The 24,035-nt window shown below is 35.4% G+C and overlaps 1 protein-coding gene across 1 annotated transcript in view; it reads left to right on the top strand.

The window, feature by feature from the left end:
* Positions 1 to 22,172, top strand: part of LOC140238041 (uncharacterized) — a 33,894-nt gene extending 11,722 nt beyond the window's left edge. Inside the window, exon 2 of the mRNA XM_072317966.1 lies at positions 21,919 to 22,172. Coding sequence (XP_072174067.1) covers positions 21,919 to 22,172 — 254 coding nt within the window. The remainder of the gene's footprint in view (positions 1 to 21,918) is intronic.
* Positions 22,173 to 24,035: the final 1,863 nt, after the last annotated feature.

Genomic DNA, 24,035 nt, shown 5'->3' with positions numbered 1-24,035 from the left:
AAGCACTACATTGCCTCTATGAATACAATATTTGTGGCTAGAAAATGGCATTTAACTTCACTAGCTATCTTCTTTGCCATTATGGAGATTTTGCTGATGAAATTCAATCTGAAAGATTACTTGTTCAAAATTGGTGAATTCAATACCTAAAACTATCAAGATACCCTAAAAAATTGTTTTTCCTGAATTATCAATGTGTTCTTTCTGAAGTCAAAGACAAAATCAAGGAAAAAACCGAATTGAAATTTTATGGTCATGTCCCTCTAACTGCGGAATTGCCCATTTACAGATGAAACAAAAACCCAGCATTAGTGCTTTAAAATAGCTCTAAAAGGTGAGTTAGGGATAGAAACAACCACTGCAAAAATTTGAATCCATATAATCGATGTTAAGTGTTGTTAAATGCACAAAATGTGAACAATACTTATGATAAAACTGTTTCCAGACTAAACCGTCTGCAGTTACGGTTTATTGAGAAAACACTGATATCTCCTTATATTTTAGGCTTAATGGCGAAAACTGTATATGGTAGGATGTTTTGTGATACAACTGACCTACACATATGCATCAAATGTGATATTTGGAACATTTTTGAAAACACTGCTCCCAAAGGTAAACTTGACCTTTAACAGAAGCTGAGTGCGTGTTCACACACTTATATATATATATATATATATATATATATATATATATATATATATATATATATATATATAAGAACACATCTTTGTTCATGTGCGCCTATGTGCTAAGTGTATACGATTGTTATCAGAGCGTCAAAAATGAATGAATGAAATGAATGAAAAACGACAATGTTTCTGCGGTACCCCGACTTTGAGCTCACACACTTTGTGTGCGATGGTCAGTGTAAACGTATGTATTGTTTTTATCACATCTACTTACTAGTATGTGCTTTTCATGAGGGATGGCGGGAAAACGTTATCTCGGAGGTAAATAATTGCCTTACTCTGTCATTGACCTTTCTCTACAGTCCTCTTCTTTTCTCCCATTTGCTAATTCCTGCTCCCTTAGAAAAAAAAAAAATGCTACACTTGCCAGCGAGGTAATTTGGCTCTAACACGCCACAACAACGTCTGAACGACGCTTCAATATTTCTTCATTCATTTCTAGTCGGAGTCGAAGAGGTTATGCCAAGTTAAAAAAAAAGTCGAATATTCAAGTTTGAGTGCGCTATGTTATTAAACATCCAAAGGACAAAGGTGGATTTGTAAACTGCTTTAGAATACTTCAATAGTTGTTGTTTCTATTTATTGTTCATGGTTTGTTTGTTTTGTTTTGTTTTTTGGTTGGGGGTTACTTACTTCATGCTTGTGTAGTGACAGAACGCATGGTTTTACATGAGGCTTGTCGTGCAGACGATCTGCGATCGTAAGCGTTACTCGAACGCTCTTCAACGGGATGTATCGCGTTGAGATGTGGCGGGATGATGAATCGACGCTCTTGGGGGAGCGCTGTTTGGCACTCGGAGTTTGTTGTATTTTCGCTGTTGTGGCGCATTACAGCCAAATTACCTTGCTATCAGTGGCAAGTGTAGCATTTTTTTTTTCTAAGGGAGCAGGAATTAGTAAATGGGAGAAAAGAAGAGGACGGTAGAGAAAGGTCAATGACAGAGAAAGGCAATTATTTACCTCCGAGATTTGTAGACGCAACACTCGTCAGGCAGCTGAAAGACTGAGTGAGTGCGGTTGTGTGTGTGTGTAGAGTTGTAGTGTTGCCCATTTAAAACGTGGGTCCTGTCACAACAAATGGAGGTTTAAGGTCAGACCGGGGCTGCTCCCACATTAATAACCCGCGCCCGGGTTGCTGGGGAGTGAGAAATCCGTCAAGACGGCCATACATCTCACCGATCGAGATGCTACGCTGCTGTTTTTATGCCCCCCTTGCTGTCACCTTCACCCAAAATAAAACCAAGTTTTTTTCTTGAATGAATGAAGGGAGTATAGTACAGGTCGAATCGAACAATGCCCCACTGGATCTTCCACGTGCAGGCGTCACTGACCTGTGGTCATCGACCTGGCAAATATAGTCCCATTTCCAACCGATAGTAGAATATATATAACGGGTAGTTATACACAAAGAAGAAAAAAAAAAACCGAAGAAGAATTAATGGACGAATAAGATCTCGGTATCGAAAGTATCCGAATGGTTTGTGCTATTCGCTCTAGGATAGAGTATTGCCCCTTTTATTATCTAATGGCTAGTTGATGGCTACTTTGTCGATGCCTGTATTGTTTCTCTTTCACTGGAAATGACAACATCTTAGTCACTAAAATCAGATGCGCACAAGCGCCAACGGCAATGATTCAAGTATCCAAAGTTTAGTCTTATCCAAACGGAACGCGCTGATTATGATCATATTCCTAGTAAAAATATTTGGTCTGCTCTCTGTTTTAAAGAATTACTTACTTGCTGTTTTCATTCCTTGAGAGATATAATGATAAACCAGCTGGCCTCATATAATAATACAGGTGACATATTTGACAAAATACATTTGATATATTAATAGATGGATTCAGTTAAAAGTTTATGCTACCGTAATAATTGTCAAATGCAGCAGAGTAATGGATCATGGACTCTTGTTAATTTGTTAACATGTATTTCTAATGGAAAATACGAATATTGTTTTACTCAGTGATCAAATATGTTGTTTTTGATTAACTGAAACTGCTTGCACCCAAGGAACGTTCATATTTGTTAAAAAAAGAAGAAGAAGATATTATGCTATTTTATCAAATGTTTGAAAAAAAAAAAAACATCGTGCGAACGAGTCATTAGGCGTTCATGCATTTATAGTATCGCCGTTAAGTTCTTTCAAATATAGTTTGCTACATTCAATAAAATCAAGGTGTTTTGGTTTTTTTTTTGTCAAGAAAATAATTGCCCCTTTCTGTGCAGTAAACTGAAAGGGGAAACTTAAAGGGACTGGACAGTACTGGTTGAGGTAAGGATTCAGCTTGTAACGTTTTGCGAGATATTAAGAAACCACTCTTTGAAATGTTACATAGCATACAATTCTACGGGGAATCAAAAGTCTATTTGATGAAAATCGGTTTTGAAATGACTGAGATATCTAAAAAAAAAAAACAAACAAAGCAAAACAAAGAGATCCTAATAAAAGTCGTGGCCTGTCAATAGTTATTTTTATTAGGATCACTTTTTTGGATACCTCATCCATTTCAAGGCCAATTTTCATTAAATACACAAATAAATGTTAAATCCTTCTTGAAATCATATGCTCTTTCATATTTAATAAGAGGTTTCTCATTATCTCACCGAAAAATGTATAAACCTGAATCTTCACCTCAATCAGTACTGTACAGTCCCTTTAAGGGGAAATCCTCCCCCTCCCCCTCCCCCTCCCCCCCCCCCAAAAAAAAAAATCTCTAAAAGAAAGAGAGAGAGAGAGAGAGAGAGAGAGGGGGGGGGGGGAATCCCTACAGAACGTTCCAAAAATGACAGAAATCGGATTGTATTGTAGGAAGATATGACCTTTTGAAATTTCACAAAACATTTCTTGACCAGTCCTTGTTAATATTCAAATGAGAGAGTTGATGACGTCATGCTGGTACAATTTCTCATCTATGTTAGAGATGAAATTAGATTAAACAAAGGATATTTTTAGTGAATACAGGTAAAACATATTTCTATACCTATATAATTTAAGTATGATATATATATATATAGGCCACCTATATGATTAGATCTGGGTTAAAACTTGTTCTTTTTGTTTTGGGTGGTTAAAAGGCAAGTTTTGTATTCATACGGCTGAAATACAAGATTTTTGTCATATCTGTATATGAAATGAATAAGAAATTGTGGGAGCATGACATCATCAACTTGCTGATTTCAATATTCATTACAACTGGTCAAAAAGTGTTTTCCGAAAAAAATATTGAAATTTCAGAATGTCATAACTTCATTAAATATTTTTTATCCGATTTTGATCATTTTGCATTGTTCTGCAGGGATTTTATTTCTCGTTCTTATGAAATTGATAAAATTCTGAAGTGGATTCCTCCTTTAAGGTGTAGTATGAATATTTAAAGTATGATAATAGGCCACCTATATGATTATATCTGCGTTGAAATTTGTTCGTTTATTGTTGTTGTTTTTTGGGGGGTGGTTAAAAGGCAAGTTTTATATTTATACAGCTAACATACAAGATTTTTGTCATTTCTGTTTATTAAATGAATAAGAAATTGTGAAAGCATGACATCATCAACTTGCTGATTTGAATATTTATCATGACTGGTCAAGAAGTGTTTTCCAAAAAATATTGAAATTTTAGAATGTCATAATTTCCTTAGTTCTTATCCGATACTGATCATTTTGTATTGTTCTGCAGGGATTTTTTTGTTATATTTCTTATGAAATTGATAAAATTCTGAATTGGATTTCTTCTTTAAGGTGTATCCTACAAGGGTGATCAAACAAAAGGAGAAGAAAAGAGAGTAACGTCCAGTATTAAGTACTCCCCCCCCCCTTTTCACATACAGCATATGGGACATTTACAGCTGTTAATGAGAGAACAAGTAGAGAATAATGTTTAACATATACATACTTTATGGAATTATGCTCCACCTGTTTAAAGTAATATAATCGATGTAAGTTTTAACCATGCACATAGGAAAAAGCAGCAGAGTATGTTTTCAAAACAATTCCTGATAAAACAATAACACAGTAATTTTTGTTCAGCTTGGCATAGGCTATACACTTCCCTATTAGTCTTAGCCGCTTTTGAATTTATGAACATTTATTTTGTATCATGTTGGCTTTTGGTAATTATTGCATTTGAAATAATCGGCCTGATTGGAATTTAACTGAATTGAAATGTATTTAGAGTTTGGCGATTATTGCACATGGTAACTCTTTGCTTGTGTTAACGACTTTCGAAGCCTGGATACATGCAGAGTAGAATGCCATTTTAACGCCAGTTTTCTAGATGTGCAATGAGGCGTCCTGTTGCGATCTGCTATCACTTGCACTAACTCCATGGTGGATAGTGAGATCAAGTTGCTTTATGGGCACTGGACTATTATGTTGAAGTATATTCTATGTGTAATGTCATGAATTCCCTCTGGATGTTGATGATAGTGAGTTGTGTATACGGTGCGGGTAATGTTCAATAAAGTTTGAAGGGTCTTTGTGATGTTGCTGGCAGTTTTGTCTTAAAATAAATTATGAATTCTGTGCAATAGATGTTGAATGTGCGATTGTGAAAATGAAATGAAATGAAATGAAATGAAATGAGATTTATTTACCAAACAAACAAACAAACATCGTCAACAAAGTCACAACAATTAATAGTTATAGTTTGGCAAAAAAGAACTGGCAATAGCGTGCAGGCTAGTCGAGGCCAGTCCTCTCAATGATATAGATTATAATATAACGTATTTACAATATTTACAGAAGAATTGTTATATGTACATAATTATTTACATGTTTTTATAGGGGATCATTGTTATATTGATAACAGATATTTTCGCAATGATATCCGAAAAGCATTACGGGTGTTTATCTTTTTGACATAATGAGGAAATCCTCTCCAAATTTTACTGCCTGCATATGATAAGGCGTGTTTACCTGTTTCAGATCTGATTCTTATTGATTTATAATTCATATTATTTTTAAACCTTGTATCATGCTTATGGTCAATTTCAAAACAATAATCAGAGATATCATGCGGTAAAGTATGATGGATAAGGTCAAACATTACAGTTCCAATTACAAATTGGTATAGTCTGTAAACATCTAGCATTTGTAAACGATGAAATAAAGGGCCAGTATGCTCCCTAGGTCCTTTGAAACAGATTGCACGCACTAATTTCTTTTGTAACAAAAATATAGATTGAAGATATGAGTGGTATGTACATCCCCAAACTTCTAGTCCATAAGACATACGCGGAAGGATAAGAGTATTGTATAATAATTGTAAGATTTGTCTAGGCACAAGTTGTCTAATTCTAAATATGATTCCAATTGTTTTCCTCATTGAGGAAGAGACACACTCAATATGTTTTCGCCACGATAAGTTTTCGTCTATATTAACTCCCAGAAAGAAAGTCGAATGTACCTGCTCTATAATGTCTGTGCGTACCATAATATTTCCATTTATCTCCACATGTCTACGTTTACTTTTAAAAACTATATACTTTGTTTTGGACGTGTTGATTGTTAATTTGTTAGCATTACACCATTTCATAACGTCTAAGAAATTATGTTCAACTTCCTTTAAGTCAATATTCTTAGTTCCAGATGAAAAAGAATGAAATAAACTCGAATCATCCGCAAATAATCGAAAACTGAAGTAATCTGTGGATTGTGGCAAATCGTTGATATAAATTAAGAACAGAGTGGGTCCCAATACAGATCCAAAATGATATCAATGACTACTTTAGAAACGCAAGAAACGCAAGTACCCTTTTTTGTGTAACTCTTCTATGTAGGCCTATATGCATGTATGTATGTAGGCTGCTTGTATGTATGTATGTATCTATGTATGTTTGCGTGTGTTAATAACGATGTATGATGTTATATGATGATGATGATGATATATAGAACATAAAGTAGGCCTATAATTATATAGTATAATGAATGATTATATATGAATGTTATTGAAACAAACCACAGAGAAAAACAATGATACTGTGGCCTAGCAAAAGCAGTTAGTACAGAATAAAAGCATTAGTATACAATAGCCTGTATGCTCTTTGTTTGTTAGGTTGGTAAGTCATGGCCAAGAGCAGTAATAATGATGATAATAACAAGGTCTTATTTATCTAGGGTAGCCTCTTCAGTGTTGCCACTGCTCTACCAGAGGGCCTTGCCGTTGTTATTACCCTAGCGTTGCCAGGTACCCATTTATACACCTGGGTCGAGAGGGACATAGTGGGTAAAAACATCTTGTCCAAGGACGTAAGCACTGGGCGGGAATCGAACTCAGGTCCGATGATAATGATAGTAATGATAATAACAATAATGATAACGATGATACAGCTACCTCTACTACTACTACGAATAATAATAATATTAATGATAATAATAAGAATAAAATGATAATAATAATAATAATAATAACGACAAACAAAACATAGGAAATAAATGAATGGATAAAAATACATACAAAAAACAATAAAAATGTACTCCTATAATGTTTCAGTAGTTTTGTTCGTATCCATCGAATAATGATTGCTTAATCATCCACATTCCTACAATACCGACGTGTACAGCAGACAAACTTGTCCGAATGTCTGATGGGAGCTGAAACCATGTTCGCGTGTGCTGATTGAGAGTTCAGCTATCAACATAATCATTGTTTCCTCCCCCTCGGGCAGACTACACCAATGTTCATTTCCGATCGCGTTGCCGTTTTAGATTATTCCCGAATTCCCCAGTGGTTTGAGGAATGCATCGATGTCATCATAGACATGCTGACATGCGATACAAGAGGTACTGCATTACTGCGAGTATCATCCAAATTTAACGACATATTTTTCGTCATTCATTCTCGTTTGTCGTGAGACCAAGACATAAATTGCCGTAAAATGTGGATACTGGTCCACAAAATCCAGTACACATTCAGACATAGATATTTTGATTTTATTACAACTACTAGTAAATTATTGATATGTTTGGTTTAATCCTTATGATTCCTACCGATGCCTAACGAACCAAAATTATTGATTTTCATTGATCCATCGTTTATTTGGATCAAGGAGCTTTTGACGTCATTGACAAATGCAATGTCAATAAGTTTTAGACATGCTATTTCTAGTGAGCGACTTACCCTATAATAGGTAGGCCTATTTCCTTTGTCAACATTGAAGCCCGATCTTCCCGTTTGAAATCTTTGACATACACACAGTAGACGAAACAGTCCAGTAAATGTGTATATCGTGTAAGAATTGTGCCTATGTCAGCGCGTACTTGCTTGCAGAACTTCGTTATTATTATTGTTATTATTATTATTTATGTATTATTCATTATTATTATTGTTATTACTATTACCTTGAGCACATGAAATACGTATTGCCTTAATAGTGCATGGTTGTAAATTATCTAGACAGGAAGCTAAGAACTAGACCGTAATACGCGGACTATCAAACAATTTGGCATACCGTGTTCGAGTCTTGTGATTATAACTATGATTAACAAATAAAATGGCTTAAGCGTAATTAGTATCAGTAGCACGGTATTACGCTAGGCATACTGTATCATAATCAATTTGCAGCATACGACCTCAGAAGATAATAGTCTGTCACCAAAGTAATAGACTGCAGGGTATTTTTATTGCGCAATTAAAGATCATCTCTCACAGAAGTCTTATGAAGTCTTAAGGTGTCATATATTATACATGTATACGTATGTTATATACATTATACTATATACGTATGTTATATGTACATAATTATACATATACATTATACATAGGCCTATGCATGTATTTTAAGGTATTTTTACTGTGCTTGAGCATCCGATTCAAGTTTATTTATTAAGTACCTATGTGGTAAGAATCTAACATATTGGTGAATGGTTTATAGTTTAGTAACTTTGCTCAATATAATTATGTGGGTAAGACTTATTACAGTGTATGTGCTATTTGTGTCTAAAATTTAAACAATATACTTACTCACATCTTGATAAATTTTTCTAGCTGACGCATTTTCTGTGATGTGGAGGGTTTTTTCTTCTTCTTTTTTCTGAAGTCGCCATGTGCTCGATCAATTTCAAGCTCAAAGCGTGTCAGCACCATATTAGTTTCGTCCCATAAAAGTTGTATGTCACCTGAGGTTTTGAATGAAACGAAATATTCTCAGAAGTAAACGCGAAATGTCGTGAAGGATGAAAGTATTAACGCGAAGGAATTCCAGTCCGATTAGCCTGCACAGCGAGCGGTGAGCTGTTGAAAACCAGCCCGCTGATTACCCGGTCAGCCACTACAGGGTCACGCTCTATGGAAGACGCAAGGTTGTGGCCTGAATGTATAAGGCCATAACTTTATTTGCGCGGGATATCGAGATAAAATTCACTTGTAATCCCCCTTTAAATTTTACCACTTCATTTTACGTGTCTTGACAACACTAATGATCTATCCAAGACAATAATTTACTCAAGGAACACGTGTTATCTATATTATTTGTATGTTTCTACCGATTCACCCCTCTGAAAAGTACGTTGATATAAGCTGCAAAAAAAAAAAAAATGTAGGCCTATATAACTCAATTGTTAAATAGTTGTGATCAACGTGGCGGTTTCAAATGCGAAAGTACATATAAAAATGCTCACAAGGTTATTTCAATGTTAGTAAGCTATGTACTCTTTCAAACGGCTTGCCTAACAATGCAATATTTGGCCTTGATCTTACCATTGCTTTTACCATGTAGCTGTAGCTTCCTGATCTCACGAACATCTCCCACCAACCTTCTTTTATCAACTCCCCTCAATACTCCGATAGATGTTACAGATTGCGTGATCGTTGTTATACATGGTAATATTTGTCATCAAATCGTACAGACATCTTGGTTTGATTGATAAACAGTTACGTTTGGGGGTTGTTCCTGTGTGACTGTTGGCTTTTGTCCCGTCTCAAACGAAACGATGCAACAAGTAGGCCTGTAAAGACATAAATGTGCATCCTCTGATACTTGTATTACATTAATCCAGACATTTTCATGCTGAGTTAATATCTCATATCGGACAAATAGATCAAGATGGGTATGTGAGAAATTCCCTTTTTATTGATTAGAGCTACCTGGATTTGATTTTATCGCAATACTATAGATGGGAGCTAGAAGAGATAAGAACGTTACACTATAGCCATATTGTAACATCAATAGACCAGGATAAAGATTGTGATTTGTGTTCATGTATCTGTAACTATATGGTAGACGTGCCTATCTGGTAATGATACGAAATAACGTAGGCCTACACAATGCAATGTTATATCGATAAGATACGAAAGACACCGTTAAAGGTTGTGGGGGCTTGATGTCACGAAAGAAGTTCTCAATTTTGGTGACCGAGGCTTTCAATGATAATCAGCGCTGAAAAAAGAGACAAATAATAATGGTGTTGATATCAAAGCATCAATTAACACATATCACCCTATCGAGTTTGGTGAATGGTCTGTCCTACCACCACTGTCTTTGGTAAATATTAAAAATACTAAATCCAAATTCCAACGGGTTCTTACTTTCTTATAGCAATTGCTATATTATTTCATTCATATTTCCCCTTTTAATCAATTCCAGAGGATGTGCAAAATTACTCCGCAGTTTGTGGTGTTTTGTTTTGGTATCCTTCAATATAGACCGGATGTCACTGTCGATCACCGTATCAGTCACTGGCTTGTATGTTGTTTATCATATTATTCAATTGTAGACGTCAGGGTGATTTTCAGACATTTTGGACATCTATAAATTGGTTATACTGAATACAGAGTAGGATTTATATCGATTGGGATAAAGAACATTTTTTTTTTTTAAATTGATAACAAATCACAATGAGCAAGGATCGTGGCATAGCAACTTTACATAAGAATGCAGGGCTGCCAACTCTCACTCACTGAGAGTGAGACTCACTCATTTTGGTCCTTTCTCACTCTAAAACTTTATTTCATTTGCGTGCACTTCTATTGATCTCACTTATTTTGACTCCTAAATTATAGCATTGGCCTATGGGAGTCTAACTCTCAACTAGTTTCCAATGTTGGCAGCCCTGGAATGAATGATTTGGTTCTCAACGAAACAGAACAAAAGGAGCAAACATGCATAAATTCTACACAGGTGAAGTTGTAAGGGATATTGTGATGGAATTACACTGCTACGTATTTGGAATAATTATGTAATCCAGCTATGTCATCATCTTTATTAAGTGTATTATGTTTTGGGTTGTTCAGAGTATTAGTTTCTCTGCTCAAGCACGACAATAACATTCACAAATCTATACATGGCATTATCGATTAATGTACGTCATGATAAATAAACGTATATAGATCGTCTGCTACATTATCGATTAATGTACGTCATGATAAATAAACGTATATAGATCGTCTGCTATGATCCTATGCCTCCAAACCGGGTGGGTCAGTGTATTCTAAGGCATGCTAAGGTATAATTGCGTCAGTAAGCGTCGTTTCGGACCTCATGCCTTTGAAGACAAGTAGAACTATCACCGTCAAGTGTTGCTCCTTAACACATCAGAAAGGAAACCTGACAAGGTAAGATAGAAAGCAGACCCTCGGGACGGGCATTACAAAGCCATTGATTATCACCAACCAAATACATCTCAATTAATTGTGAGACTCCACTCGCCTTTCTCTCTCTCGCCGCTCTCCAAAAATTGCGTTGAACATCATATCACATTTTCCTTGCTGCTCTTCGCACTCGCAATTTTAATGTATAAATCTTACTTCCGTCGATAAATAGCGATGACGTGAGAAAATGTACCTGTTTATGTTTTCATCACACCATGCCGATTTAATAAGGAAGGATTTCAATCGAAAATGAAGTAGAAGCATAAACGAGAAGGGCATGGATAGGAACCCGCAGCAGTGTTGATTCGAAGTCAGAGGGTATTCGGAGAGAACGCGCTCTCCCTCCGATCAGCTGTAATTGAATAATTTCCCCAAAGCCAGCAGTCTGTCGCGAGTCGACGGGGCGGAGGCCCGCGTGCTGCAAGCGATTTGTATACTGTTTGGGTAGCGCCGTATAATTTATCACCAGGCCTGTGCGCATTCTTAATTAATTTATATCCAGATATTTCAGCCGCAATGAAAGGGATCTCCCTGTCTCTTTCTCTTTCTCCTCTCCTGCCCGATGTTCCTCGAAATGACTCTCAAAGCTAGCAACCGTTTTGTGTCACATTACAGTGGATACACAAAATGTGTCACATTACAGTGGATACACCGTGAAAGACATTTTCTTCTGTTGTGTCAATGTTTGACGATCTTTTCCCAAGAGCAGATCATTTTACTTTTTTTTTAACCCCTATTTTGTCCTATTTAGTTACACATCTCGGCACAGTGCTGTTACATTGCACACGTATGAATAATTAATTACTTTAAAAGTTTATTTAGTGTTATGATCATGCTTTCCAAAATGATCTTTTCTCTTCCTTCTGATCCAACATTAAACTGAAGGTGTGGGGCAAAGAAGAATGCCCGAGTTGAGCAACAAAAATGATGTCCTAGCCAATATAATCGCAATGATAGAGTTACAATGATAGTCTTTTAATTATGTTCGTGATACTGATTTTTCTTACGAGTAAATTCCCATTATCACTTCCTATTTCCAGACAAGACTTCTTTTTCTTTTTTCCCTTTTAATGGAAGGGTCAGCCCTCGTGAGAACTAGGAAATGAATAAAATAAAGTGCATAAAACAAAAAAAAAAAAAAAAAAGGCTCGTCTTTCTGTTTGAACCAATGATTATCAACGGTTATTTCTTAGCTGTGGACATGGGAGGCAAATGGATTGCAGTCGTAGGTATGGTAACGCATCATGAGTGCGATATACCGCTCTATTTTTACATCACATGTGTTCCGACAACCATTTCATAGTCATCCTGTATAGAGAGTGTCCTTACTGAAAATGTTTATAATATTCATGATATTAATAGGATATGGAAAATTATTTAGATCTATCACGCACCAATAAATTGGCAAAATGTGACAATGTGTCATATTGATCGATATATAAATGACTACAAATCACCTAATGTTGATCAACAATTACATTTGTAAGTCGCTTTCCGAATGATGTGTTATGATGGTGAAATAATTATATTGTTACCCAAGGGCACGAACGGTATTCACTTAACGTTTGATTATACAGAATCTTGATATATGAACTATATTTTTGGATCAATGCTAAAAACAACATCCCGCAAATTTGTAAAACTTTTTTATTGGATTTTTTTCCCGTTTTAGGGGTGTTCTAATTAAAACTTTAGATAGTTGAGGCAGTTTCTATACATTGCGTACGCTCTGTGGAAAAATGTATGAAAGAAAAGGGAATCGATAGATAATGTTAACATGCGTCTAGATGAATAAATGCATAAATAAACGAATACTACGTAGTAACATTTTGGTTGTCAACAGACCCAACGCAACCCCCCCCCCCCCATTGTTTTTTTTTTTTCTCGAGGTCGTTGCTGGGGTATTGTCGCAGTAACATCAAAGAAGAGATGATTTTTTTTCTTTGTTATTTTCTTTCAAACGAACTGACATTAAAGGTCTTGTTTACCTTTGAGAGCAGTGATTTTGAAAAAATGTTGAAGTTATCATTTTTGATGCATTTGTGTAGGTCAGTTGTATTACAAAACATCCTAACATATAAAAATTTCGCAATAAATCCTAAAATATTAGGAGATACCACTGTTTTCCTCAATAAACTATAACTGTAGACGGTTTCGTCTGGAAACATTTTTATTATAGCTATTGTTCACATTTTATATATACCTTAACATTGATTATACTGATTCAGTTTTTTACATTGGTTGTTTCTATTCCCAACTCACATTTTAGAACTATTTTGAAGCACTAATGCTGGGTTTTTGTTTCATCTGCAAATGGTAGATTGTGCCTTTAATTTTGAAAGTGGACCAGTGTGATACTTGTTTGGCCATTACATCGCTACCTCGTCTAATTTGCTTTTGCAATTATCTCATTTTACTATTGCTATAGAAAACACGTGAACCTTTCGGAAAATTTTGATGACGCCTATATACGTTCATGATAACTGATCACAAATCATAACTTTGCCACTCACTATAGGGAGCGCGAATTATACATGATCATTATTTTGTTTTGTTTTTCTTTTCATCCTGTGTATACATCAGATATGCATGCAAAAAAAAAATGTAATGTTGCGCATGAAGTTTAAATTCCAGCACAAGTTCTGCAGAAAACTCATGTCAGATATTTAGAAATGGAGCAGGTTGGAACATATTACTGTCGATGTCATGTTATCAGAAGTGGAGGTATGGAACTAACGGTAAGGGGATGAAAAATCACAGGAAACGTTCTTATCACACATTTTTTTTTTTCTTAATTTTGGGAAACATGAGCATTAGAAAATGTGCAACTGTCTTGGAAGCCAAAAAGTTAATGGTAAATGTTTACCATTGGGAGCAGTGATTAAAAAAAAAATGTTCCATATATCACATTTTATGTATATATATATATATATATATATCATATAGACAATAACATTTTTTCTCTCAATAAACCATACAGGCCTGACTGTAGATGGGTTAGTCTATATATATATATTTTTTGTATTATTATTACTACTGTTCACATTTTGTGTATTTTACAACACGTAACATTGATTATATTGTAATTATAATTATAAAATTTCATATTGTAAATGATAAATAATGTCTTTAATAGACACATGGTTTAATAATTCTGATGTAATGGAGTACCACGAACTTACCATTTCGTTGAAATTAAAAAAAATATATATATCACATAGCAGACATTCACATCATAAAGGCAATGTTTTCTGTAGCGGTCGTATCTTTTTTTTTTTTTTTTTTTCGTCAGAGAAATCTTCCTTTTTTTTGGGGGGGGGGGTCATGGCGGTTAGAAAAAATCAGGGTTTTTAGGGGGGTAGTTGAGAGATTGTCGGGCGACATGAAAAGGGAGACGGCATATTTTGAAATTAGGGCTAAGCACCCCAAACATGCTGGAATGGCCCATACGCCCTTGGTACGCCACATTAATCATCCGTCGAGGCCCTTTCATTATACCAAATTTAAAACGAGGGGGAAAAAGTATTGTGGGGTGGAGTGATCAGGTACTTTATACCTTTACATTTTGAAGTCCACTGTGAAATACTTGCGTCATGGCAGTATTTATACTTCCTCTCTCCTTTTCTGTCTTCCTCTCTCCTTCTCTCTTTCTATCTTTCCCTCTCTTTCCTGCTCTCCCCTTTCTCTTTATTATGTCCTGCGTTCTTCAACGACACGAGTTTGGTTTGTTGTTTGTGGAGACGGATCACCGCTTGCCTCACTAATGATTGTCCTCAAGTCATTACGTTCTGAAAAGCCACTTCTTTTTCATAACTTTACCGCCAACGGAAATCAGCAAGCGCACTCGACTGCCCGAACACAATAGATGATATGCTAAACTATACATTTTATCCACCGCTATGTATATGCTGTAGTCTCTATAAGTGGATATGACAATAGTTTGATAAACTCAGGCAGACCAAAACTTTAAAAGTTCCAGGTCATTTGTAAATAATCGTGTATTCCGCATACCTGTAGTCTGTAGTCGCTTCCACAAATAGGACCTGTATAGCAGAAATCCTCAGTCATATTGGTGGAGATGAGAATTTGGCTTTTAAATTTTTGCGAGATACCAGTTACGCTACAGTACAGAGCATACCATTTTAAGAGGAATTCAAAGTTTATGTGATGAAAATCGGGTTTGGAATTACTGAAACATCCAAAAACAAAGTAAAACAAAGCGATCGTAATAAAGTGTGGGTCCCACACTTTATTAGAATCGCTCTTTTTTGGATATCTCAATTTTCATCAAATAAACGCTGACTTCCTCATAGAATTACATGCTCTTTAATATTTCAGAGGTTTCTCATTATCTCACCCAAAAATGTACTACCTGAAATTGCATGTAGGTCTCAACCAAAACTATACGATCCCTTTAAATTCAGAGTTTTACGTATTTTTTGAGACTTGTTAGCCTGGAACAAATTATGATAGCTTTCGTAGCGAAGAAAAAGGCCGGTATCAAAAACGAGAAGAAGTGGGTCTGATTCTGCACATTAAACGTTGGTCCCTCATATCGTTTAGTCGGCCAAGAACAAGCATACAAAATAAAGAGACGTAATTATTATATTGACATCATGACTCAAAACATAAAGAAAAACTTCAAAACAATAACCGAAACAAAGAGACACGTATACCAACGGTCTCATAGTCCGAATTCAGAACTGTGGTACGCGGACAGAAGACTCTGCATAGAGCAATCAACAATTGGATAATTAATAATGAATTTTTTATGTTTGAAAGCTATCTCAAATTGTACATGTTAATGAATAAGTTATTTGGAATAGATTAATTCGATAATTTACCCGGGAAAGCAAAACAAACGACTGCGTATTCCTGCCCAAATTGTGCACATACTCCCTGCCCGCGAAGAAATTGAAGACTAAAAAAAAAAAAAAAAAGAATTCCAAAATTAATTCAAATAAAATGATAATGTGTTACACTTCATTCATTCCCAGTCACATGTGATTTATCTATGTTTGACAGTTATTTCTGACGCTCTTAAAGGGATGGTAGAGTTTCAGTTCAGATGGTTGTTCAGCTTTTAACTTTGTGAGAGATAATTAGAAACCAATATGAATATTTTATTAGGATCGCTTTGTTTTGGATATCTCGGCCATTTCAAAACCAATTTTCATCAAATAATCTTTGAATTCCTCTTAGAATTGTGTGTTCTTTCATATTTCATACAAAATGATATGAACAACAGTTATGATAAAATAATTTCTAGGATGAACCGTCTGCAGTTATGGTTTATTGAGAAAAATAATGATATCTCCTTATATTCAAGCTTTATTATGAACTTTTATGTGGCAGGATGTTTTGTGATACAATGACCTTCACATATGCATCAAGTGTGATAACTCGACCAATTTTTAAATTACTTCTCCCAATGGTAAACAATACCTTTGAAGCCACTATTTATCGTTTGCAGATAAAAAACGGCTTTAGTGCTTCAAAATAGGTTCTAAAATGTGGTTTAGGGATAGACACAAGCAACGCTGAAATGATAATTAGTATAATGAATGTTTTGTTACATACACATCATGTGAACAATTGTTTTGTATTTGCAACTTTATTGAAAAAAAAATCATATGCTAGAATATTATACATCAAATGTGATAATTCGAACATTATTTAATCACTGCTCCGAATCGTAAACAGTGGCTTTAACGAAATATGAATGTTTTAAAATATCAGACAGAAAGAGAAAATAAAAGTCTGAAAAACACAAGTATTATTGCAACGTACATTATGCCAATGCAGAACTTAACAAAAGCTTTAATTGAAAGTTATTTTTACTGTGGATAAAAAAAAAAAAAGTAACTTCCAAAACAATTGCAGTAGAACATACAAGTCAAATTGGCTTAACTCTGTGTGATTTGTTTATCGGGATATTACTGACATTATGATCAGTTCCCCCGCAGTATTGATCCAGTTGAATAATTGTTCTTCTTTTTTTTTACATCATGGTAGATCTAGAGTTGAATTTAATGTGCTGTTGTGCTTTACACACAATGTGGTAAATGATATAATTTTTGTAATATTTCGGATATCCATTCTTCAATAATTTCAACATGAATACATGGAACAGACACTTGACACTTGATGAGATATAGTCCCTATTGAAGCGCCCAGAAGCTATATTGGGATGAACTGCAATGTCAGTGCCGTGGGGAGGTGTCCTGGTAATTATCACTTAATTACAATGAAATGGATATAACATACGTAGATATCCAAACATATGATTCACTTAAAGGCATAATTTACCATTTGCAGATGAAACTAAAACCCAGCATTAGTGCTTTAGAATAGTTCTAAAATGTGAGTTAGGGATAGAAACAACCACTGTAAAAAATTTGAATCCATATAATCGATGTTAAGTATTGTTAAATACACAAAATGTGAACAATAGTTATGATAACAATGCTTCCATACTAAACCGTCTACAGTTATGGTTTATTGAGAAAAATACTGATATATCCTTATATTTTAGGATTTATTGCAAAAAAATTATATTTTAGAATGTTTTGTGATACTACAGATGTACACAAATGCATCAAAGGTGATATCTTTAAAAAAATTTAAATCACTGTTCCCAAAGGTAAACTGGACCTTTAATGTAGCATGACTAATTCCTCAACATGGTGAATGTAAAGACAAGGAGCTGTTCATATCAGGAGTATTGCTAAATATGTATTAGTTGGCAATGGTTGGGTGCTGTGTGAGTGAGACATGCCGTATATTAATTTTAATACATTCAAGATGTTCCAGAAATCGTTTGCAGAGCCAGAGCAATTTACTTAGTGATATGAATCCATACAAAATAATGTACAGGAGGACATAAAACAGCAACAAACCATGCACACACAAGAAAATAAATAAATAAATCCACTCCATGTTTACACTGACTTGTATGTCGTATTCAAAAGATGCAAAACTTGATAAAGGAATTATATAGTTTTGATTAAGATGGGGATTTATATCTAAACTTTTTTTGCCAGATATTCAGAAACTGCTTATGAAATATGAAAGAGCACACAATTCTAAGTGGAATTCAAAGTTTATTTGATACAAAAATTGTTTTGAAATGCCTGAGTTCCAAAAACAAAAAGATTTTAATAAAATGCGGGACCTACCTTTTATTCGTTGATGTTGATATCGCTTCAGGAGACCTGTGCACTTTTTAATATCCAAAATAATGGAATTTTTGTGATTTTTTAAGATCGTAGACTTGTGCCATTAACATACTAAAAAATCATGATTTTGGCTACAAAGGTGACTATTTCGTGAGAACGTGTGAAATCTTGATTGAAATATCCACCACTTTCTTATTCTTAAATTGATCGAAACTTTCATTCCTCTCTTCCGCCCTCTTAATCAATGAACAATGATTATTTGAATGTTAAAGGGATAGTACAGTGTTGGTGGGGATGAGGATTGGCTCTTAAGTTTTTTTGAGATTCCTAGAAACCACTCCACTAGATAATAATACAGAGCATACCATTCTAAAAGGAATTTAAAATTCATTTGACGAAATCGGGTTTTTAATGGCCGACACATCCTAAAACAAAGTAAAACAAAGCGATCGTAATAAAAGTTGGGTCCCACTTATTATTGAGATCGCTCTATTTTGGATATCTCAGCCATTTCAAAGCCAATTTTCATAAAATAAACATTGAATCCCCCTTGGAATTACATGCTCTTACACATTTCATAAGAGATTTCTCATTACCTTGCCAAAGAATGCTAGAAACTTGAAGTTAGATCTTAACCAAAACCATACGATCCATTTAACATGAAGTTGTCATTCTAATTTCTTTATATAATTTTTGAATTATGATTAAATCGTCGTTTAAATTCAATTCAAATTTCGCACTATGTCTTTATAAACAAGAATCTCATGCAACTTTACCCTGTTCTTATAAGTGAATGTCTTGTAACAACTAATACTGAATTAGCCATCGTGAAGTACATCTGTTGTTTTTTTTTTTTCTCTTCAAATGCATTAAATTATTATACATTTATACGAGGTGGACAAATTATGACAATGCATCTCTGGTACTTTCTCGACGCACTTGCTGATGGTGTAGTGAGGGAAACCCCTAGGACTATAGGAGGCGCTGTTTAACATCTGCTCACACCTCTGCTGCGGCGTCGACGTGCATTTTTCTTTTACCGCAAGGATTTCGGTAGTTGCTTTTTCACACCCGCTCATTCATTTTCTTTTTTCATAGGTAACAATACGTTCAAAGTGTCCTTTCCGTAATTGTAAATTCAATTCAGTACATGTAAGTGAGTTGGATTTTACATGTAGTCGAATCCAGTCACTGCGCAAAACAAAACAACTTTACAGGGAAACAACAAAGAGCTACACTAATTGTTTAAAAACTTGGCAAGAACATATCAGTTGTCAGTCCTATTCACTAGTCACCCTTCTCCAGAGAAACGAATGGCATATAAACAAGTATACTACAACAAATTCTTACTCATAAAGGTATCCTTACGTGGTGTAAAAGTATTATAACCCCTAAAACTAAAATAAATAAATAAATAAATAAATAAATAAATAAATCTCTTACGTTACTCTCTTTCTTAATTCCACCTCGTTAATATAATCATCAAAAGAATGTGTACACCATTTGGCAGTAATAATTGAATATGTAATTTCACCTGCTCCAGAAATATATTATATTAGAATGTAGGCTTTAGTAAAGTTGATCATTTCGAATGAAAAAAAGAAATATGAACGCAATAAATTTTGGTCGTGTATCCCCGAGTCGTGTTTTTTTTCTTTTTTTTTTCCTTCACATTATAACAATATATCATTATATCTATATTTCACAAGAACCTGATAATGTCAATTTTATTATGTATGAAGTTGTTCAACAAAACTTGCACGAATTATCGTTATTTGCTTTGCATAAGCCGGTTATATCATTATGATATTCTTTTTAGTGACCTGATAAAGAACTAATATAGAACAAATTCAAATTAGTGTGAACATATAAAATGCCGCTTTCTCAAAGTTAATGTGAATCTAAAGAGGCCCTGAGATGAAAGACGCAAAGGGGGAAATTATGCTAACGACTTATCTCGTCTGCTACTGTGTTGTTGGTTATGCTTCTCTCTTCCCTATTTAACAAATATCATTCATATTCACAGAGGGAAGAGTTTCAGGCAATCTCTGGCTTGATTTCATATATTAAAATTCAATCTCGGATTCGTTCCAAGTTAAGGCAACCGTGAACCGTACATGTCTGTCTTTGTAAGCTCTGGCTGTTCGATGCTCCAGGGCCACACGGGCGAAGGTGATACCCTTGTGGGTGATATTAGTGGAGACAGTGCGTGGGGAACAGCGAAAGAGTGTACTTCTTTGCTCTCTGACCGGTGAGGGGGCATGACCTGACAGTTCGAAGGACCAAATTCGTATGGTGGCGGTAGATCGTAATTTACCGTGAAAAGCCGCTGATGTGAATTCAGTTGGGTGTCATCCACTGTCGTCTGAACTGTAGTTACCTCTTTCTCATTCCTGTGCATGCGCACACATACACACACACACACACACACACATATTACACACATAAAAAAAAAAAAAAATCACGCACACAAACACACTCGTGCACACAAACATATAGGCCTAGATAAACATTCACTCCTCACACGCATGTAGGCCTATATATATATTTTTTTTTCAATTACGCCATATCCAAGCACTGTCGTGTAGCTAATTTATCAAAAACTTTTAATTGACACTTCGGACTATACCGCAGTTAGGATCCTTTTTTTTACCACGAGTCTAAGCACACTTCATACCTACCTCATGGCACTGATGTACTAAGCTTTAAATCTGTAAATTTTACCCTTTCACATTAGTGTTATTCAATTTTCAGTCACATCTTCTTTGAGCGAAATTCCTTGTATTTCTATGTGGTGTATTAACGTATTAAAAATATCTTTGTTTTCTTTCTCAAGTCATGTGTTGTTTTCTTTTTTTTCATGTCATCTTAAAGACGTACCGCCATGAAATCGTAAAATACCGACAAAATGAAACAACTGTTCAGTTGTATATCATTAACGTATCAATCCCCAACTGGCACAAGTTATGATAAAAGAAGACTCATAATCAATTAACGTGATACGGGAATGAATTTTCTTTTTTCTTCTCATTACACCGGGTACCAGTAAAATGTGTTTCGCCAGGAAATGATAAAAATATCCCTCTCAATACATCGAAACAATGATGTAACACGCATCCAGTGGAAATGGAGTACACACCTTTATGATCACACATGTTAATGAAAATGAGACACGTTTAATATTGAACAGAAGCAGTCCTTCGTTTTGCTTTGTTTTATGTTTCAATTTGAGATAAGCAAACGAAATAACGAAAGACAAAATTCCTGATTTCCTCCCCCAGGAGTAAATATGTTCCATATGAGGTTTTATTCATGAAGTCGTGATGTCTATGGACAACAATAAGTTTCAAATGTTTGGTTATATTTAGAAGGTTATTGTCCTCCAGCTGTTATGCATAAAATCCCAAAATGGTGTCATAAACGCTCAACTATCTTGCCTTCGTCATCTTCAATTTTTCTTCCCAGACGAGGAGAAGCCGAAGAACGGTGACACACCGACCTGGCTGTCCGCAACCTCGGGGAGGAAGAAGCGCTGCCCGTACACGAAATTCCAGACGCTGGAGCTCGAGAAGGAGTTCCTCTTCAACATGTACCTGACCCGGGACCGCCGGCTGGAGATCGCTCGCTTGCTGAGTCTCACGGAGCGGCAGGTGAAGATCTGGTTCCAAAACAGGCGGATGAAGATGAAGAAACAAAATCGAGCCCAAAATTACCCATAACCGTAATCATTCACTATGTTTAGCTGGTAACTATACAACTGCCATTAACGCATAGGTTATTGTTTTTTTTTTTCCCTACCGTCATGTTACATGTCTTGTTTTCAAAGGCATGTCAGAAAGTACTCTTCACTTTTCCTGTTTTGTCGTCGAAAAAGAGATGGACGTACCACACTTGCGAAGTGGTGGATTACCTCTTGAGATTGGACGTGCTTAGAGAGAAGTCGTGAAGAGACTAGAGCTATCCAGGACGCTTGAACACACGAAAATGTCACGGAAGGATTGAAAAAAAAAGGGCAAGACGAATATCAAAGTGAATGGAGGTCAATCTTGTCACAGATGGAAGCGATAATGCAGCGAATCAGCCGAACTATGAATGATGATTGATTGACTCGTAATCACGCAGTTTGAAGCATGAAACGCTTCCAGTGCATTTTGTCCGTGCTGGCCTTTATGTTCCATTCCTTCAGATTCCTCATAAGTAACATTATTTTTCGATTTTTCTTCTGTTGCTTTTCTTGCCAATTTTGGATTCAGGCTGACTGACCCTCATACCGCAAAGTATCCGCCTTCCTTCTTCTCTTCTCCTTGTACTCTTTTTTTTTTAAGATTGTAAAACATGTACTTGTTGAAACGTTACCAAAGTCAAATCAGATGCTATCACGTTATTTAAATTCCCGAACGCATGTTAGGCGATCACTCTGTTTATCAGCGATGTTAGTGTATATAGTAAACGTTGCTTGTTGCTACTACTAGCATGGTTAGATGCAACGATGTGTAAAATATGGATGTATGATACTTATTATATCTGTTTGGCAGTGTATTCAAACGTGTTCGACTTTGCCGAATGAGATTCTGTGGTCATTTTATATTTGTTTGTTTTTTTTTTCTCTCAATTTACACGTAAATATGCAAATCATGTTGAGTGTGTTTTGTTGAAATGTGTACGGTGAAAATTAAAGTACTAGTATGTTAGTGAAGCGTCAAGGTGAACATTCCCCCACATTCATGATACGGCTTTGTAGACAAAAGGCTAAATATTTATCTCACGGCTATGACGTCTTCCTTACAGAATTCAAATACGATCAGTAATGAATAACTGCGTTTTGTTGTTAAGTTTGAAAGTTCATGCACTACCAGGAATCTCTACTATTTCAGAATTCCTGTTTTTGTTTTGTTTTGTTTGTTTGTTTGTTTTTTTTTTAAGGGGGAGGTGTGACAGGGTAGGTATAGGGAATGCTATCATGTTGAGTATAACTGTGTACCCAAATTGCCAACTAGAGACAAACTCCCACACAAATAAATTAGGCAATATTTCCCCCTATTGATATGCATGTATGGCACGCGCTCCATGAGCCCCCCCCCCCTCCCACCCCAACCCCAACACCAACCTCCACCCCCCCCCCCCATGATTTAGATCACTGAGTGTCAAAAGCCCTATATACGTCAATGCATATTGACGAACTTATTTCATTAACAAAATTAATTTCCTTTAACGGAAGCATCTGAACGAGGAATCATATAAATGCTTAACCGAATGGTGTGATCTGATCTCTGGCACTACCAATAGGATACAAACAAACAAACAAACTAACAAACAAACAAACAAACAAACAAACAAAAAACAAACAAACAAAAAACAAATAAAGAGGCAGGAAGGGAGGATCTGTTAACAATCTCAACTCAACTTGTGTCGACGATATAAATCGTGTCGACCATGTGAACTTTTATCTTTCTTGTTTGATTTAGATTTGATTTGATTTAGGTACAAAAATAAAAACAATAAAACAGATACAAAAATATAACCTAAACTTGCAATTCCCATGGATATCAATGTCAGTAGGCACAAAACAACGAAGTCACACT

Source organism: Diadema setosum, chromosome 14 (genome assembly GCF_964275005.1).
Source record: "Diadema setosum chromosome 14, eeDiaSeto1, whole genome shotgun sequence".
Taxonomy (NCBI): domain Eukaryota; kingdom Metazoa; phylum Echinodermata; class Echinoidea; order Diadematoida; family Diadematidae; genus Diadema; species Diadema setosum.
This window is presented reverse-complemented; position numbering and strand designations above follow the sequence as displayed.